This window comes from Cetorhinus maximus, unplaced genomic scaffold, assembly GCF_964194155.1.
Source record: "Cetorhinus maximus unplaced genomic scaffold, sCetMax3.hap1.1 HAP1_SCAFFOLD_4101, whole genome shotgun sequence".
Classification (NCBI taxonomy): domain Eukaryota; kingdom Metazoa; phylum Chordata; class Chondrichthyes; order Lamniformes; family Cetorhinidae; genus Cetorhinus; species Cetorhinus maximus.
The window spans coordinates 1-19,371 of record NW_027600006.1 but is presented as its reverse complement, the minus strand read 5'-3'; the positions used below and the strand labels follow the sequence as shown (position 1 = coordinate 19,371).

At 60.5% G+C, this 19,371-nt stretch overlaps 1 protein-coding gene across 1 annotated transcript; it reads left to right on the top strand.

Annotated features, from left to right (window-relative positions):
• Positions 1 to 5,347: 5,347 nt before the first annotated feature.
• Positions 5,348 to 16,516, top strand: eif3f (eukaryotic translation initiation factor 3, subunit F). The gene is made up of 8 exons (XM_078538168.1): positions 5,348 to 5,511; positions 7,887 to 7,957; positions 9,925 to 10,004; positions 13,360 to 13,497; positions 13,703 to 13,794; positions 14,095 to 14,231; positions 15,484 to 15,597; positions 16,309 to 16,516. The coding sequence occupies exons 1-8, from the start codon at positions 5,400 to 5,402 to the stop codon at positions 16,384 to 16,386; spliced, it is 822 nt and encodes a 273-aa protein (XP_078394294.1). The 5' UTR covers positions 5,348 to 5,399; the 3' UTR covers positions 16,387 to 16,516.
• The last annotated feature ends 2,855 nt before the right edge of the window (positions 16,517 to 19,371 follow it).

Below are 19,371 nucleotides of genomic sequence, written 5' to 3'. Positions count from 1 at the left end.
TAACCACCCCCCACCCCTCACCCAGTAACCACCCCCCACCCCTCACCCCCAGCACCCCCCCCCACCCTCACCCAGTAACCACCCCCCCACCCCTCACCCAGTAACCACCCCACCCTCACCCCCCTCACCCAGTAACCACCCCCCACCCCTCACCCAGTAACCACCCCACCCCTCACCCAGTAACCACCCCCCACCCCTCACCCAGTAACCACCCCCCACCCCTCACCCAGTAACCACCCCCCACCCCTCACCCAGTAACCACCCCCCACCCCTCACCCAGTAACACCCCCCACCCCTCACCCAGTAACCACCCCTCACCCAGTAACCACCCCCCACCCCTCACCCAGTAACCACCCCCACCCCTCACCCAGTAACCACCCCCCACCCCTCACCCAGTAACCACCCCACCCCTCACCCAGTAACCACCCCCACCCCTCACCCAGTAACCACCCCTCACCCAGTAACACCCCCCACCCCTCACCCACTAACCACCCCCCACCCCTCACCCAGTAACCACCCCCACCCCTCACCCACTAACCACCCCCCACCCCTCACCCAGTAACCACCCCCCACCCCTCACCCAGTAACCACCCCTCACCCAGTAACCACCCCCACCCCTCACCCAGTAACCACCCCTCACCCAGTAACCACCCCCCACCCCTCACCCAGTAACCACCCCCCACCCCTCACCCAGTAACCACCCCCCACCCAGTAACCACCCCCCCACCCCTCACCCAGTAACCACCCCCACCCCTCACCCAGTAACCACCCCCCACCCAGTAACCACCCCCCACTCCCTCACCCAGAAACCACCCCCCACCCCTCACCCAGTAACCACCCCTCACCCAGTAACCACCCCCCACCCCTCACCCAGTAACCACCCCCCACCCCTCACCCAGTAACCACCCCTCACCCAGTAACCACCCCTCACCCAGTAACCACCCCCCACCCCTCACCCAGTAACCACCCCCACCCCTCACCCAGTAACCACCCCCACCCCTCACCCAGTAACCACCCCTCACCCAGTAACCACCCCTCACCCAGTAACCACCCCCCACCCAGTAAACACCCCTCACCCAGTAACCACCCCTCACCCAGTAACCACCCCTCACCCAGTACACCCCCCCACCCCGTAACCACCCCCCACCCCTCACCCAGTAATCACCCCCCACCCAGTAACCACCCCCCCACCCCTCACCCAGAAACCACCCCCCACCCCTCACCCAGAAACCACCCCCCACCCCTCACCCAGTAACCACCCCCCACACCCCTCACCCAGTAACCACCCCCCACCCCTCACCCAGTAACCACCCCTCACCCAGTAACCACCCTCACCCAGTAACCACCCCCACCCCGTAACCACCCCCCACCCCTCCCCCCACCAGCCACCCCCGCCCCTCACCCAGTCCACCCCCCACCCCCCCCCCCCCACCAACCCCACCCCTTCCCCCACCAACCACCCCCACTCCACCCCCCACCTACCATCCCCACCCCCCCCCACCCCACCCCCCACCAACCACCCCCACCCCTCCCCCCACCAACCACCCCCACCCCTCCCCCCATCACCAACCACCCCCCACCCCTCCCCCCACCAAACCAACCCCACCCCTTCCCCCACCAACCACTCCCACCCCACCCCCCCACCTACCATCCCCACCCCCCCCACCCCACCCCCCACCAACCACCCCCACCCCACCCCCCACCTACCATCCCCACCCCCCCCACCCCACCCCCCCACCAACCACCCCCACCCCACCCCCCACCTACCACCCCCGCACCTCCCCCCACCAACCATCCCCACCCCCCCACCCCACCCCCCACCTACCACCCCCACACCTCCCCCCACCAACCACCCCACCCCCCACCTACCACCCCCGCACCTCCCCCCACCAAACCCACCCCACCCCTCCCCCCACCCCTCCCCCCACCAACCAACCCCACCCCTCCCCCCACCAACCACACCCACCCCCCACCTACCACCCCCGCACCTCCCCCCACCAACCACCCCCACCCCTCCCCCCACCCCTCCCCCCACCAACCAACCCCACCCCTCCCCCCACCAACCACACCCACCCCTCCCCCTCTCCAACCATTGCCGCCCCTCCCCCCACCACCAACCACCCCCACCCCACCCCCCACCTACCATCCCCACCCCCCCCACCCCACCCCCCCACCAACCTCCCCCACCCCACCCCCCCACCCCCCACCTACCACCCCCGCACCTCCCCCCACCAACCACCCCCACCCCACCACCCCACCCCCCACCTACCACCCCCGCACCTCCCACCCCTCCCCCCCACCAACCACCCCCACGCCTCCCCTTCCCCCACCGCTGCAGTCCATGTGGTGTAGGTACACCCACAGTGCTGTTAGGGAGGGAGTTCCGGGATTTTGACCCAGCGACAGTGAAGGAACGGCTGATATATTTCCAAGTCAGGATGGTGAGTGACTTGGAGGGGAACTTCCAGGTGGTGGTGTTCCCCATGTGTCTGCTGCCCTTGTCCTTCTAGATGGTAGTGGTCGTGGGTTTGGAAGGTGCTGTGGAAGGAGCCTTGGTGAATTCCTGCAGTGCATCTTGTAGATGGTACACACACTGCTGCTACTGTGCGTCGGTGGTGGAGGGAGTGAATGTATGTGGATGGGGTGCCGATCAAGCGGGGCTGCTTTGTCCTGGATGGTGTCGAGCTTCTTGAGTGTTGTGGGAGCTGCACTCATCCAGTCAAGTGGAGAGTGTCCCCATCACACTCCTGACTTGTGCCTTGTAGATGGTGGACAGGCTTTGGGGAGTCAGGAGGTGAGTTACTCTCCGCAGGATTCCCAGCCTCTGACCTGCTCTTGTTGCCACAGTATTTATATGGCTGGGTCCAGTTCAGTTTCTGGTCAGTGGTAACCCCCAGGGTGTTGAGAATGACAGGGGGGGAAACATGAGAGGCAAAAAATTGAGCGTGGAGTGCGTTTCGAGTAACAAGCACTCCATTCGCAATGACTCAACACCTCCTGGATGGTGTCAGGCCTCTTGAGTGCTGTGGGAGCTGCACTCATCCAGGGAAGTGGGGAGCATTTCATCACATTTATCCAGATTTGGACCCTATAGTAAAACTCGGAGTAAGAAAATTCTCGACAGGGAATAATCTCATTGTAAAATGTAGGTCAGAATGCACGGCAACATGGTTGATTGCAAAAGAAAGTTGGAAAGTTCGTATCCCACTGGACGAAGCAGGGCACAAAATTCAAGCTCAGCTCGTGTCAGGACAGCCTTTGTGAAGTTTGAGACTCCTGGAGTCTTCTCTACTTGTTAGTTCCCGGATCTGGATCCGGACTCGGAACATCCTTCAGGATTTAGATTCAGTCAACATTAGTCAAACAGAGATAGAAACTGCACTGTCGGAGGGTCAGTACTGAGGGAGCGCCGCACTGTCGGAGGGTCAGTACTGAGGGAGTGCCGCACTGTCGGAGGGTCAGTACTGAGGGAGTGCCGCACTGTCGGAGGGTCAGTACTGAGGGAGCGCCGCACTGTCGGAGGGTCAGTACTGAGGGAGTGCTGCACTGTCGGAGGGTCAGTACTGAGGGAGTGCTGCACACTCAGAAGGTCAGTACTGAGGGAGTGCTGCACTGTCGGAGGGTCAGTACTGAGGGAGAGCCGCACTGTCGGAGGGTCAGTACTGAGGGAGTGCTGCACTGTCGGAGGGTCAGTACTGAGGGAGTGCCGCACTGTCGGAGGGTCAGTACTGAGGGAGTGCTGCACTGTCGGAGGGTCAGTATTGAGGGAGTGCCGCACTGTCGGAGGGTCAGTACTGAGGGAGTGCTGCACTGTCGGAGGGTCGGTACTGAGGGAGTGCCGCACTGTCGGAGGGTTAGTACTGAGGGAGTGCTGCACTGTCGGAGGGTCAGTACTGAGGGAGTGCTGCACACTCAGAAGGTCAGTACTGAGGGAGTGCTGCACTGTCGGAGGGTCAGTACTGAGGGAGTGCTGCACTGTCGGAGGGTCAGTACTGAGGGAATGCCGCACTGTCGGAGGGTCAGTACTGAGGGAGAGCCGCACTGTCGGAGGGTCAGTACTGAGGGAGTGCTGCACTGTCGGAGGGTCAGTACTGAGGGAGTGCCGCACTGTCGGAGGGTCAGTACTGAGGGAGTGCTGCACACTCAGAAGGTCAGTACTGAGGGAGTGCCGCACTGTCGGAGGGTCAGTACTGAGGGAGTGCCGCACTGTCGGAGGGTCAGTACTGAGGGAGTGCTGCACTGTCGGAAGGTCAGTACTGAGGGAGTGCCGCACTGTCGGAGGGTCAGTACTGAGGGAGTGCCGCACTGTCGGAGGGTCAGTACTGAGGGAGTGCCGCACTGTCGGAGGGTCAGTACTGAGGGAGTGCTGCACTGTCGGAAGGTCAGTACTGAGGGAGTGCCGCACTGTCGGAGGGTCAGTACTGAGGGAGTGCCGCACTGTCGGAGGGTCAGTACTGAGGGAGTGCCGCACTGTCGGAGGGTCAGTATTGAGGGAGTGCCGCACTGTCGGAGGGTCAGTACTGAGGGAGAGCTGCACTGTCGGAGGGTCGGTACTGAGGGAGAGCCGCACTGTCCAATGGGAGGAATGGCAGCCGGAGCGCGGTGACGCCCAGCGAGGAACGGCCCAATGGGCGAGCGAAGCTTGGGTGATGGACACTCTGACCGGTCCAATGGGAGGGCGGGTCTATGCTCCTGGACAATGTGAGCCTATCAGAGCTGGGCCGGGGCGGAGGTGTAATGACGCGTCAGCCGAGCCCTCCAATGGCGTTCGCGGACCACCAGGGGTGAATGGCCCAATGGATGAGCGGAGGTGCCTCGATGGTCATGGAGATCGGTCCAATGGGAAGCGGCGACTCATTGATGGGCTCTTCATCCGTCCAATGGGGGACCTCGTGGATTTTCCGATGCGCTGTCGAGCCGTCCAATGGGGGTTCGGGAATTCGGTGAGAGGCTGTGGGCTGAGCCAATGGGAGATCGGGCTGTCGCCGGGCGGCTGGTCTCCAGCCAATGGGAGAGCAGATTTCACTTAGGTTGTTCGGTATTGATCCAATGGGAGAACGGGCTTGCGCTGGGTGACGTTGCAACGGTCCAATGGGGCAACGTGTTTCCCTTGACGGACTGAATAGCAAGCCAATGGGAGGGCGGGGTTTCTTTGACGGACTGATTAATAATCCAATGGGAGAGCGGGCCGCCGCTGACCGACTGGCGTCCAGCCAATGGGAGAGCGGCCGTTTCCCGAGGTTCCGGGTCCCACGCGCACTGTGCAGCCACTCATCGATGGAGTTCCTTTGTGTCGTCATGCGGCCCCGCCCCTCGTGCCGCGGAAGCACCGCCCCTCCCTGTCCCACGTGTTGCGGGAAGCCCCGCCCCCTCTCTCTCTCTCTCTCTCTCGGGCTCCAATGGCGGGTTACGGGCCTCTCCTCCGGATCCACCCGGTGGTTCTTTGCTCCATCGCCGACAGCAGCGAGCGGCGGAATGAGGAGGCGAAGCGGGTGATCGGCACCCTCCTGGGTGAGGGACCCGGCCCCGCCCCCCCCCCGGCCTCACCCCCCCCCCCCCCCCCCCCCGGCCTCACCCCCCCCCCCCGGCCTCACCCCCCCCCCCCCCCCCCCAGTCTGTCCCCCCCCCCCCAGTCTGTCCCCCCCCCCAGTCTGTCCCCCCCCCCAGTCTGTCCCCCCCCCCCCAGTCTGCCCCCCCCCCCCCCAGTCTGTCTGTCCCCCCCCCCCAGTCTGTCCCCCCCCCCCAGTCTGTCCCCCCCCCCAGTCTGTCCCCCCCCCCAGTCTGTCCCCCCCCCCAGTCTGTCCCCCCCCCCAGTCTGTCCCCCCCCCCAGTCTGTCCCCCCCCCCCGAGTCTGTCCCCCCCCCCCCCCAGTCTGTCTGTCCCCCCCCCAGTCTGTCCCCCCCCCCCCAGTCTGTCCCCCCCCCCCAGTCTGCCCCCCCCCCCCCCCCAGTCTGTCTGTCCCCCCCCCCCCCCAGTCTGTCTGTCCCCCCCCCCCCCAGTCTGTCTGTCCCCCCCCCCCCAGTCTGTCTGTCCCCCCCCCCCCCCAGTCTGTCTGTCCCCCCCCAGTCTGCCCCCCCCCCCCCCCAGTCTGTCTGTCCCCCCCCCCCCCCCCAGTCTGTCTGTCCCCCCCCCCCCCAGTCTGTCTGTCCCCCCCCCCCCAGTCTGTCTGTCCCCCCCCCCCCCAGTCTGTCTGTCCCCCCCCCCCCCAGTCTGTCTGTCCCCCCCCCCCAGTCTGTCCCCCCCCCCCCCCAGTCTGTCTGTCCCCCCCCCCCCAGTCTGTCCCCCCCCCCCCCAGTCTGTCCCCCCCCCCCCCCCCAGTCTGTCTGTCCCCCCCCCCCCAGTCTGTCTGTCCCCCCCCCCCCCCAGTCTGTCTGTCCCCCCCCCCCCCAGTCTGTCCCCTCCCCCCCCCAGTCTGTCCCCCCCCCCCCCAGTCTGTCCCCCCCCCCCCAGTCTGTCCCCCCCCCCCCCAGTCTGTCCCCCCCCCCAGTCTGTCTGTCCCCCCCCCCCCCCCAGTCTGTCTGTCCCCCCCCCCCCAGTCTGTCCCCCCCCCCCCCAGTCTGTCCCCCCCCCCCCCCAGTCTGCCCCCCCCCCCCCAGTCTGTCCCCCCCCCCCCCCCCAGTCTGTCTGTCCCCCCCCCCCCCAGTCTGTCTGTCCCCCCCCCCCCAGTCTGTCCCCCCCCCCCCCAGTCTGTCCCCCCCCCCAGTCTGTCGTCCCCCCCCCCAGTCTGTCGTCCCCCCCCCCAGTCTGTCCCCCCCCCCCCCAGTCTGTCTGTCCCCCCCCCCCCCCAGTCTGTCCCCCCCCCCCCCCCAGTCTGTCTGTCCCCCCCCCCCCCAGTCTGTCCCCCCCCCAGTCTGTCTGTCCCCCCCCCCCCCAGTCTGTCCCCCCCCCAGTCTGTCTGTCCCCCCCCCCCCCCAGTCTGTCTGTCCCCCCCCCAGTCTGTCTGTCCCCCCCCCCCCCAGTCTGTCTGTCCCCCCCCCCCCGCAGTCTGTCTGTCCCCCCCCCAGTCTGTCCCCCCCCCAGTCTGTCTGTCCCCCCCCCCCCCCAGTCTGTCTGTCCCCCCCCCCAGTCTGTCCCCCCCCCCCCCCAGTCTGTCTGTCCCCCCCCCCCCAGTCTGTCCCCCCCCCAGTCTGTCTGTCCCCCCCCCAGTCTGTCTGTCCCCCCCCCCCCCCCCCAGTCTGTCTGTCCCCCCCCAGTCTGTCCCCCCCCCCCCCCAGTCTGTCTGTCCCCCCCCCCCCAGTCTGTCTGTCCCCCCCCCCCAGTCTGTCTGTCCCCCCCCCAGTCTGTCTGTCCCCCCCCCAGTCTGTCTGTCCCCCCCCCCAGTCTGTCTGTCCCCCCCCCAGTCTGTCTGTCCCCCCCCCAGTCTGTCTGTCCCCCCCCCCCCCCCAGTCTGCCTGTACCCCACCCCCCCCCCCAGTCTGTCCCCCCCCCCCCAGTCTGTCCCCCCCCCAGTCTGTCTGTCCCCCCCCCAGTCTGTCTGTCCCCCCCCCCCCAGTCTGCCTGTACCCCCCCCCCCCCCAGTCTGCCTGTACCCCCCCCCCCCCCCCCCCCCCGGCCCAGGTCTGCCTGTCCGCCCCCCCCCCCCCCCACCTGGTTCTGCCTGTCCCCCTCCCCAGTCTTCCTGTCCCCCCCACCCCCACTTCCCGGTTTGCCCATCTGCCCCCACCCTGCCACACCCACCCCCCCAAAACACCCCTCCGCTCCCTGCACCATTCTGCTCATCTCAGCCCCCTCCATGGTCATCTGCTTGTGTCTCTCCGTCACCCACTTCTGTCCATCCACCTTCACCGCTTTTCTCCCTCTGATAGCAGCGACTCATTCCCATGTGTTAATTGTATTTCTGTAACGTGCTATTATATATTCTCTCTCTCTCTCTCTACCTTTCTCAGGCACTGTGGATAAACAGACTGTTGAGATCACTAATTGTTTCTCGGTTCCACACAACGAGTCAGAGGATGAGGTAAGGTAACTTGGGAATAGAGTGGCGACTGTGCCTGAGCTGAGCGGGGCGACGACTGTGTCTGAGCTGAGCGGGGCGACGACTGTGTCTGAGCTGAGCGGGGCGACTGTGCCTGAGCTGAGCGGGGCGACTGTGCCTGAGCTGAGCGGGGCGACGACTGTGTCTGAGCTGAGCGGGGCGACGACTGTGTCTGAGCTGAGCGGGGCGACGACTGTGTCTGAGCGGGGTGACTGTGTCTGAGAGGGGTGACTGTGTCTGAGCGGGGTGACTGTGTCTGAGCGATGCGACTGTGTCTGAGCGATGCGACTGTGTCTGAGCGATGCGACTGTGTCTGAGCGATGCGACTGTGTCTGAGCGATGCGACTGTGTCTGAGCGATGCGACTGTGTCTGAGCGATGCGACTGTGTCTGAGCGGGGCGACTGTGTCTGAGCGATGCGACTGTGTCTGAGCGATGCGACTGTGTCTGAGCGGGGCGACTGTGTCTGAGCGATGCGACTGTGTCTGAGCGATGCGACTGTGTCTGAGCGATGCGACTGTGTCTGAGCGGGGCGACTGTGTCTGAGCGATGCGACTGTGTCTGAGCGATGCGACTGTGTCTGAGCGGGGCGACTGTGTCTGAGCGATGCGACTGTGTCTGAGCGATGCGACTGTGTCTGAGCGATGCGACTGTGTCTGAGCGGGGCGACTGTGTCTGAGCGATGCGACTGTGTCTGAGCGGTGCGACTGTGTCTGAGCGGTGCGACTGTGTCTGAGCGATGCGACTGTGTCTGAGCGATGCGACTGTGTCTGAGCGATGCGACTGTGTCTGAGCGGGGCGACTGTGTCTGAGCGATGCGACTGTGTCTGAGCGGTGCGACTGTGTCTGAGCGGTGCGACTGTGTCTGAGCGATGCGACTGTGTCTGAGCGATGCGACTGTGTCTGAGCGATGCGACTGTGTCTGAGCGGGGCGACTGTGTCTGAGCGATGCGACTGTGTCTGAGCGATGCGACTGTGTCTGAGCGGGGCGACTGTGTCTGAGCGATGCGACTGTGTCTGAGCGATGCGACTGTGTCTGAGCGATGCGACTGTATCTGAGCGATGCGACTGTATCTGAGCGATGCGACTGTGTCTGAGCGATGCGACTGTATCTGAGCGATGCGACTGTATCTGAGCGATGCGACTGTGTCTGAGCGGTGCGACTGTGTCTGAGCGATGCGACTGTGTCTGAGCGATGCGACTGTGTCTGAGCGATGCGACTGTGTCTGAGCGGGGCGACTGTGTCTGAGCGGGGCGACTGTGTCTGAGCGGGGCGACTGTGTCTGAGCGGGGCGACTGTGTCTGAGCGGGGCGACTGTGTCTGAGCGGGGCGACTGTGTCTGAGCGGGGCGACTGTGTCTGAGAGGGGCGACTGTGTCTGAGCGGGGCGACTGTGTCTGAGCGGGGCGACTGTGTCTGAGCGGGGCGACTGTGTCTGAGCGGGGCGACTGTGTCTGAGCGGGGCGACTGTGTCTGAGCGGAGCGACTGTGTCTGAGCGGGGCGACTGTGTCTGAGCGGGGCGACTGTGTCTGAGCGGGGCGACTGTGTCTGAGCGGGGCGACTGTATCTGAGCGGGGTGACTGTGTCTGAGCGGAGCCGGGTGATCAGTTAGAACTGAGATGAGAAATTTCTTAACTGAAGGGGTTGTGAATCCCTGGAATTCTCTACCCCAGAGCGTTTTGCAGGCTCCATTGTTGAATGTATTTAAGGTTGGGATAGATACATTTTTGGTTTCCAGGTCAATCACGTGATATCGCGAGTGGGCAGGGAAATAGCGTTGAAACCCCAGAACAGGCATGAATCCATTGGATGGTGGATCAGGCATTCGATGGGCCGAATGTCTACTCCTGCTCCATTCTCTTGGGTTGCCTCTGATGTCTTTCCCTTACCCTCTGCCCCCATTACAAACCGCTGACCCACACGCCCCTTATCTTTATCTCACCCTACAGGTAGCTGTTGACATGGAGTTCGCCAAGAACATGTACGAGCTTCACAAGAAAGTTGCTCCCAACGAGGTGATAGTGGGCTGGTAAGTACAGGGGAGAGAGAGAGAGGGGACTGAGAGACACCAGTCAGTGTACAGATATCTCCCTGAGAGAGAGGGACTGAGAGACACCAGTCAGTGTACAGATATCTCCCTGAGAGAAAGGGACTGAGAGACACCAGTCAGTGTACAGATATCTCCCTGAGAGAGAGGGACTGAGAGACACCAGTCAGTGTACAGATATCTCCCTGAGAGAGAGGGACTGAGAGACACCAGTCAGTGTACAGATATCTCCCTGAGAGAGAGGGACTGAGAGACACCAGTCAGTGTACAGATATCTCCCTGAGAGAGAGGGGACTGAGAGACACCAGTCAGTGTACAGATATCTCCCTGAGAGAGAGGGGAGTGAGAGACACCAGTCAGTGTACAGATATCTCCCTGAGAGAGAGGGACTGAGAGACACCAGTCAGTGTACAGATATCTCCCTGAGAGAGAGGGACTGAGAGACACCAGTCAGTGTACAGATATCTCCCTGAGAGAGAGGGACTGAGAGACACCAGTCAGTGTACAGATATCCCCCTGAGAGAGAGGGGACTGAGAGACACCAGTCAGTGTACAGATATCTCCCTGAGAGAGAGGGACTGAGAGACACCAGTCAGTGTACAGATATCTCCCTGAGAGAGAGGGGACTGAGAGACACCAGTCAGTGTACAGATATCTCCCTGAGAGAGAGGGACTGAGAGACACCAGTCAGTGTACAGATATGTCCCTGAGAGAGAGGGACTGAGAGACACCAGTCAGTGTACAGATTTCTCCCTGAGAGAGAGGGACTGAGAGACACCAGTCAGTGTACAGATATGTCCCTGAGAGAGAGGGACTGAGAGACACCAGTCAGTGTACAGATATCTCCCTGAGAGAGAGGGGACTGAGAGACACCAGTCAGTGTACAGATATGTCCCTGAGAGAGAGGGACTGAGAGACACCAGTCAGTGTACAGATATCTCCCTGAGAGAGAGACTGAGAGACACCAGTCAGTGTACAGATATCTCCCTGAGAGAGAGGGGACTGAGAGACACCAGTCAGTGTACAGATATCTCCCTGAGAGAGAGGGGACTGAGAGACACCAGTCAGTGTACAGATATCTCCCTGAGAGAGAGGGACTGAGAGACACCAGTCAGTGTACAGATATCTCCCTGAGAGAGAGAGGGGACTGGGAGACACCAGTCAGTGTACAGATATCTCCCTGAGAGAGATGGACTGAGAGACACCAGTCAGTGTACAGATATCTCCCTGAGAGAGAGGGACTGAGAGACACCAGTCAGTGTACAGATATCTCCCAGAGAGAGAGGGACTGAGAGACACCAGTCAGTGTACAGATATCTCCCTTAGAGAGAGGGACTGAGAGACACCAGTCAGTGTACAGATATCTCCCTGAGAGAGAGGGACTGAGAGACACCAGTCAGTGTACAGATATCTCCCAGAGAGAGAGGGGACTGAGAGACACCAGTCAGTGTACAGATATCTCCCTGAGAGAGGGGACTGAGAGACACCAGTCAGTGTACAGATATCTCCCTGAGAGAGAGGGGACTGAGAGACACCAGTCAGTGTACAGATATCTCCCTGAGAGAGGGGGACTGAGAGACACCAGTCAGTGTACAGATATCTCCCTGAGAGAGAGGGGACTGAGAGACACCAGTCAGTGTACAGATATCTCCCTGAGAGAGAGGGACTGAGAGACCCCAGTCAGTGTACAGATATCTCCCTGAGAGAGAGGGGACTGAGAGACACCAGTCAGTGTACAGATATGTCCCTGAGAGAGAGAGAGGGACTGAGAGACACCAGTCAGTGTACAGATATCTCCCTGAGAGAGAGGGACTGAGAGACCCCAGTCAGTGTGCAGATATCTCCCTGAGAGAGAGGGACTGAGAGACACCAGTCAGTGTACAGATATGTCCCTGAGAGAGAGGGACTGAGAGACACCAGTCAGTGTACAGATATGTCCCTGAGAGAGAGGGGACTGAGAGACACCAGTCAGTGTACAGATATCTCCCTGAGAGAGAGGGGACTGAGAGACACCAGTCAGTGTACAGATATGTCCCTGAGAGAGAGGGACTGAGAGACACCAGTCAGTGTACAGATATCTCCCTGAGAGAGAGACTGAGAGACACCAGTCAGTGTACAGATATCTCCCTGAGAGAGAGGGGACTGAGAGACACCAGTCAGTGTACAGATATCTCCCTGAGAGAGAGGGACTGAGAGACACCAGTCAGTGTACAGATATCTCCCTGAGAGAGAGGGACTGAGAGACACCAGTCAGTGTACAGATATCTCCCTGAGAGAGAGAGGGGACTGGGAGACACCAGTCAGTGTACAGATATCTCCCAGAGAGAGAGGGGACTGAGAGACACCAGTCAGTGTACAGATATCTCCCTGAGAGAGATGGACTGAGAGACACCAGTCAGTGTACAGATATCTCCCAGAGAGAGAGGGGACTGAGAGACACCAGTCAGTGTACAGATATCTCCCTGAGAGAGAGGGGACTGAGAGACACCAGTCAGTGTACAGATATCTCCCTGAGAGAGAGGGACTGAGAGACACCAGTCAGTGTACAGATATCTCCCTTAGAGAGAGGGACTGAGAGACACCAGTCAGTGTACAGATATCTCCCTGAGAGAGAGAGACTGAGAGACACCAGTCAGTGTACAGATATCTCCCTGAGAGAGAGGGACTGAGAGACACCAGTCAGTGTACAGATATCTCCCTGAGAGAGAGGGGACTGAGAGACACCAGTCAGTGTACAGATATCTCCCTGAGAGAGGGGGACTGAGAGACACCAGTCAGTGTACAGATATCTCCCAGAGAGAGAGGGGACTGAGAGACACCAGTCAGTGTACAGATATCTCCCTGAGAGAGGGGACTGAGAGACACCAGTCAGTGTACAGATATCTCCCTGAGAGAGAGGGGACTGAGAGACACCAGTCAGTGTACAGATATCTCCCTGAGAGAGGGGGACTGAGAGACACCAGTCAGTGTACAGATATCTCCCTGAGAGAGAGGGGACTGAGAGACACCAGTCAGTGTACAGATATCTCCCTGAGAGAGAGGGACTGAGAGACCCCAGTCAGTGTACAGATATCTCCCTGAGAGAGAGGGGACTGAGAGACACCAGTCAGTGTACAGATATCTCCCTGAGAGAGAGAGAGGGACTGAGAGACACCAGTCAGTATACAGATATCTCCCTGAGAGAGAGGGACTGAGAGACCCCAGTCAGTGTGCAGATATCTCCCTGAGAGAGAGGGACTGAGAGACCCCAGTCAGTGTACAGATATCTCCCTGAGAGAGGGGAGATGGATTAACAGTTGCAGTGAGCCGGTATTAACAGGGATATTTTAACTCCCAGGTTTGCCACCGGCCACGATATCACCGAGCACTCGGTGCTGATTCACGAATATTACAGTCGGGAAGCCCAGAATCCTGTCCACGTCACCGTGGATACGATGCTGCAAGACGGACGGATGAGCATTAAGGCCTACGTGAGGTAAGGAGAGTGCGGTTCTCAGGCGAGCAGGCCGGCTCCGGCTGGAGGTCCAGGCCTGTGCTGGGCCCAGCGTCCCTCCTGTTAACAGGGCTGCGATTGGAAGTGTTTGGTCTTCATTGCTGATCAGTCTCTCTCTCTCTCTCTCTCTCCCCCCCTCTCACCATCTCTCTCTCTCTCTCTCTCTCTCTCCCCCTGCACCTCCCAGCACGCCCCTCGGAGTTCCCGGGAAGACAATGGGGGTGATGTTCACGCCCCTGACTATCAAGTACGTGTATTATGACACCGAGCGCATCGGAGGTAAGTGACATCCCAGCTGAGAGGCTCCGGACTCCCCTCGGGGAGAGGCTCCCGTCTCCATCCTCCCCTCGTATTGGGGTGCGCCCCCGTACTGGGAGTACGCGCCCGTATTCAGACGCGGTGTTTGAGGGTAGAATCGGGGTGGGTGCAGGGAGAAGGTGGGTGAGGCACTGGGTGAATTGCCCTTTGCGGGAGTTGATGTGATGGGCCGAATGGCCTGCTGTGGCTGAGTTCCTTGCGTGTGGTATTGACGGCTCTGTGTGTGTTTCCCTGCCTTTCCTCCCCCTCCCCCCGGCACAGTGGACGTGATCCAGAGAACCCGGAGCAGCCCCAATCGGACCATCAGCCTCTCCAGTGACCTGCAGCAAGTGGGCACATCGGCCGCACACATCCAGGACATGCTGACCACCGTGCTCCAGTACGCAGAGGATGTCCTGGTGAGTATGTGGCCGGAACTCACCCCACACCGCCCGCTGGACACTCACCCCCACACCCACACCTCCGCTGGATACTCAACCCACACCCACACCGCCCACTGGACACTCACCCCCACACCCACACCACCTGCTGGACACCCACACCGCCCGCTGGACACCCACACCGCCCGCTGGACACTCACCCCCACACCCACACCGCCCGCTGGACACTCACCCCCACACCCACACCGCCCGCTGGACACTCACCCCCACACCCACACCTCTGCTGGACACTCAACCCACACCCACACCGCCCGCTGGACACTCAACCCCACACCCACACCGCCCGCTGGACACTCAACCCCACACCCACACCGCCCGCTGGACACTCACCCCCACACCCCCACCGCCCGCTGGACATTCGCCCCACACCCACACCGCCCGCTGGACACTCACCCCCACACCCACACCTCTGCTGGACACTCAACCCACACCCACACCGCCCGCTGGACACTCAACCCCACACCCACACCGCCCGCTGGACACTCAACCCCACACCCACACCGCCCGCTGGACACTCACCCCCACACCCCCACCGCCCGCTGGACATTCGCCCCACACCCCCACCGCCCGCTGGACACTCACCCCAAACCCATGCCGCCCACTGGACACTCACCCCCACACCCACACCGCCTGCTGGACACTCACCCCACACTGCCCGCTGGACACTCACCCCCACACCCACACCGCCCGCTGGACACTCACCCCCACACCCACACCGCCCGCTGGACACTCACCCCCACACCGCCCGCTGGACACTCACCCCAACACCCACACTGCCCGCTGGACACTCACCCCACACCCACACCGCCCGCTGGACACTCACCCCCACATCCACACCGCCCGCTGGACACTCACCCCCACACCCACACCGCCCGCTGGACACTCACCCCCACATCCACACCGCCCGCTGGACACTCACCCCCACACCCACACCGCCCGCTGGACACTCACCCCCACACCCACACCGCCCGCTGGACACTCACCCCCACACCCACACCGCCCGCTGGACACTCACCCCCACACCTGATCCCACCCTAACAGCACGGTGGGTGTACCTACACCACAGGGACTGCAGCGGCTCAAGAAGGCAGCTCACCACCACCTTCTCAAGGGGCAATTAGGGATGGGCAATAAATGCCGTTCCAGGGTATTGATCAGTAACTCTGCCTGTCCTCCGTGAATGAATCCCATTCTCTCTCCCTGTCTCCAGTCAGGCAAGGTCAGTGCTGATAACACAGTTGGTAGATTTCTCATCGACTTGGTTAACAAAGTCCCAAAGATCTCAGCCCAGGATTTCGAAGCCATGCTGAACAGTAACATCAACGTGAGTTCCCCAAATTTAATCTATTTGAGGGGTTCGGGGTGGTTTATATATAGAATAACAGATACCCGGGAGTGAGTTACTGACTGGAATCTAATCGAGGGGTTCGGGGTAGTTTATATATAGAATAACAGATACCCGGGAGTGAGTTACAGACTGGAATCTAATTGAGGGGTTCGGGGTGGTTTATATACAGAATAACAGATACCCGGGAGTGAGTTACAGACTGGAATCTAATCGAGGGGTTCGGGGTGGTTTATGTAGAGAATAACAGATACCCGGGAGTGAGTTACAGACTGGAATCTAATCGAGGGGTTCGGGGGGGTTTATATATAGAATAACAGATACCCGGGAGTGAGTTACAGACTGGAATCTAATCGAGGGGTTCGGGGTGGTTTATATATAGAATTACAGATACCCGGGAGTGAGTTACAGACTGGAATCTAATCGAGGGGTTCGGTGGGGTTTATATATAGAATAACCGATACCCGGGAGTGAGTTACAGACTGGAATCTAATCGAGGGGTTCGGGGGGGTTTATATATAGAATAACAGATACCCGGGAGTGAGTTACAGACTGGAATCTAATCGAGGGGTTCGGGTGGATTTTTATAAATATACAGTAACTTTACTGGTTTGCTTAATGGTTTCTCTCTGTGTGTCTCTCTCTCTCTCTCTCTCTCTCTCCTTGTGTCTCCCTCTGTCCACTGAGCAGGACTTGCTGATGGTGACTTACCTCTCGAACCTTACCCAGGCTCAGATTGCTCTGAATGAGAAGCTAGTCGCTTTATAGCTCTCCGGGAGGGAGGGAGCGATGAGCCTCCGGCTGAGGAGGGATGAGCTGTCCGGGGAAGCAAGTCTTGGTGTGTTGATCAATAATTCCCCCACCCCATCGCAAAAATAAAGTTTGACTGTTTAGCATTGATGGTGTCCGATCCGTGTGTGTCTCTCTCTCTGTCTCTCTCTTCGCTGTGCTCTCTGTAATCCGCAGACAATCGCCTTTTTATTGTGTCATTGGCTTTGTTGTGACCATCACCGTGAGGAGCGATCGAATCCAGAGGTTGTTGTCATTTTCCGTCAAACCCAGCGCTGCCCAAACCAGCTGAGTGACACCTCTCAGTCGGCTGGTTTGAAATCCCGGCTGTCGTCTTGGAGAGGGAAGGCGCCTGTTGGCCATATTTAGGATGGGGTGACTCTGGGCTCCACAGTCGGCCATCTTGAGGAGGGCAGTGCATCCCTGCCTGCTGATGTGGGCCTCCCTTCCCCCACCCCACCCCCCTTCTCCTGCCATTAACTGTAAGTGAAGGGAAATATTAACACACTGCAAATGGCCGCCCCAATCAGCATCAATTGGCCATAATGTGCAGAGTGACACACTGCAAATGGCTGCCCCATCAGGCATCAATTGGCCATAATGTGCAGAGTGACACACTGCAAATGGCTGCCACATCAGGCATCAATTGGCCATAATGTGCAGAGTGACACACTGCAAATGGCTGCCCCAATCAGGCATCAATTGGCCATAATGTGGAGTGACACACTGCAAATGGCCGTCCCAATCAGGCATCAATTGGCCATAATATGGAGAGTGACACACTGCAAATGGCCGCCCCAGTCAGCATCAATTGGCCATAATGTGGAGTGACACACTGCAAATGGCCGCCCCAATCAGGCATCAATTGGCCATAATGTGGAGAGTGACACACTGCAAATGGCCGCCCCAATCAGGCATCAATTGGCCATAATGTGCAAAGTGACACACTGCAAATGGCCGCCCCAGTCAGGCATCAATTGGCCATAATGTGGAGAGTGACACACTGCAAATGGCCGCCCCTATCAGCCATCAATTGGCCATAATGTGGAGAGTGACACACTGCAAATGGCCGCCCCTATCAGCCATCAATTGGCCATAATGTGGAGAGTGACACACTGCAAATGGCCGCCCCAATCAACCATCAATTGATCATAATGTGGAGAGTGACACACTGCAAATGGCCGCCCCAGTCAGCATCAATTGACCATAATGTGGAGAGTGACACACTGCAAATGGCTGCCCCATCAGGCATCAATTGACCATAATGTGGAGAGTGACACACTGCAAATGGCCGCCCCAATCAACCATCTATAGGCAATGAAGGGCTGACACACTGGAAATGGCCGCCCCAATCAGCCATCTATAGACAATGAAGGACTGACACACTGCAAATGGTCGCCCCCATCAGCCATCGATAGGCAATCAAGGACTGAAACACTGCAAATGGCCGCCTCAATCAACCATCAATTGGCCATAATGTGGAGAGTGACACACTGCAAATGGCCGCCCCAGTCAGCATCAATTGACCATAATGTGGAGAGTGACACACTGCAAATGGCCGCCCCAATCAACCATCGATAAGCAATCAAGGACTGACACACTGCAAATGGCCACCCAAATCAATCATCGATAGGCAATGAAGGACTGACACACTGCAAATGGCCGCCCAAATCAGCCATCGATAGGCAATGAAGGACTGACACACTGCAAATGGCCGCCCCAGTCAGCATCAATTGACCATAATATGGAGAGTGACACACTGGAAATGGCCGCCCCAATCAGCCGCCTAACTCTCTCTCTCGGCCACTCTCTCTCGCTTCCCCCGTCTGTCTCGATGCTCCCTCAGTCTCTCTCTCTCTCTCTCACACACGGACCAGCCGGGATATTTTGGACAGTGGAGTTTTCCCTTCCCAACATCTGAGAATTCAGAGGCAAAACAGGGGGGGGGTGGGTGGGGTGTGTTTGCGGGGGTGGGTGGGGTGTGTTTGCGGGGTGGGTGGGGTGTGTTTGCGGGGTGGGTGGGGTGTGTTTGCGGGGTGGGTGGGGTGTGTTTGCGGGGTGGGTGGGGTGTGTTTGCGGGGTGGGTGAGGTGTGTTTGCGGGGTGGGTGGGGTGTGTTTGCGGGGGGGGTGTGTTTGCGGGGTGGGTGAGGTGTGTTTGCGGGGGGGGAGGGGTGTGTTTGCGGGGTGGGTGGGGTGTGTTTGCGGGGTGGGTGAGGTGTGTTTGCGGGGGGGAGGGGTGTGTTTGCGGGGTGGGTGGGGTGTGTTTGCGGGGTGGGTGGGGTGTGTTTGCGGGGTGGGTGGGGTGTGTTTGCGGGGGGGGGTGGGGTGTGTTTGCGGGGGGGAATGGGGTGTGTTTGCAGAGGGGGGTGGGGTGTGTTTGCGGGGGGAATGGGGTGTGTTTGCAGAGGGGGGTGTGTTTGCGGGGTGGGTGGGGTGTGTTTGCGGGGTGGGTGGGGTGTGTTTGCGGGGTGGGTGGGGTGTGTTTGCGGGGTGGGTGGGGTGTGTTTGCGGGGTGGGTGGGGTGTGTTTGCGGGGTGGGTGGGGTGTGTTTGCGGGGTGGGTGGGGTGTGTTTGCGGGGTGGGTGGGGTGTGTTTGCGGGGTGGGTGGGGTGTGTTTGCGGGGGTGGGTGGGGTGTGTTTGCGGGGGTGGGTGGGGTGTGTTTGCAGAGGGGGGTGTGTTTGCGGGGGGGGGTGTGTTTGCGGGGTGGGTGGGGTGTGTTTGCGGGGTGGGTGGGGTGTGTTTGCGGGGGTGGGTGGGGTGTGTTTGCGGGGGTGGGTGGGGTGTGTTTGCAGAGGGGGGTGTGTTTGCGGGGGGGGTGTGTTTGCGGGGTGGGTGGGGTGTGTTTGCGGGGTGGGTGGGGTGTGTTTGCGGGGTGGGTGGGTGTGTTTGCGGGGTGGGTGGGGTGTGTTTGCGGGGGGGGTGGGGTGTGTTTGCGGGGTGGGTGGGGTGTGTTTGCGGGGTG

What these genes read in the sequence shown, in the direction of transcription:
- eif3f (XM_078538168.1), top strand. Translation starts at nt 5,400, where the DNA reads ATGGCGGGTTACGGGCCTCTCCTCCGGATCCACCCGGTGGTTCTTTGC. An exon ending in ACAACGAGTCAGAGGATGAG is followed by an intron (nt 7,958 to 9,924) that starts GTAAGGTAACTT and finishes CTCACCCTACAG; the next exon opens with GTAGCTGTTGACATGGAGTT. An exon ending in AACGAGGTGATAGTGGGCTG is followed by an intron (nt 10,005 to 13,359) that starts GTAAGTACAGGG and finishes TTTAACTCCCAG; the next exon opens with GTTTGCCACCGGCCACGATA.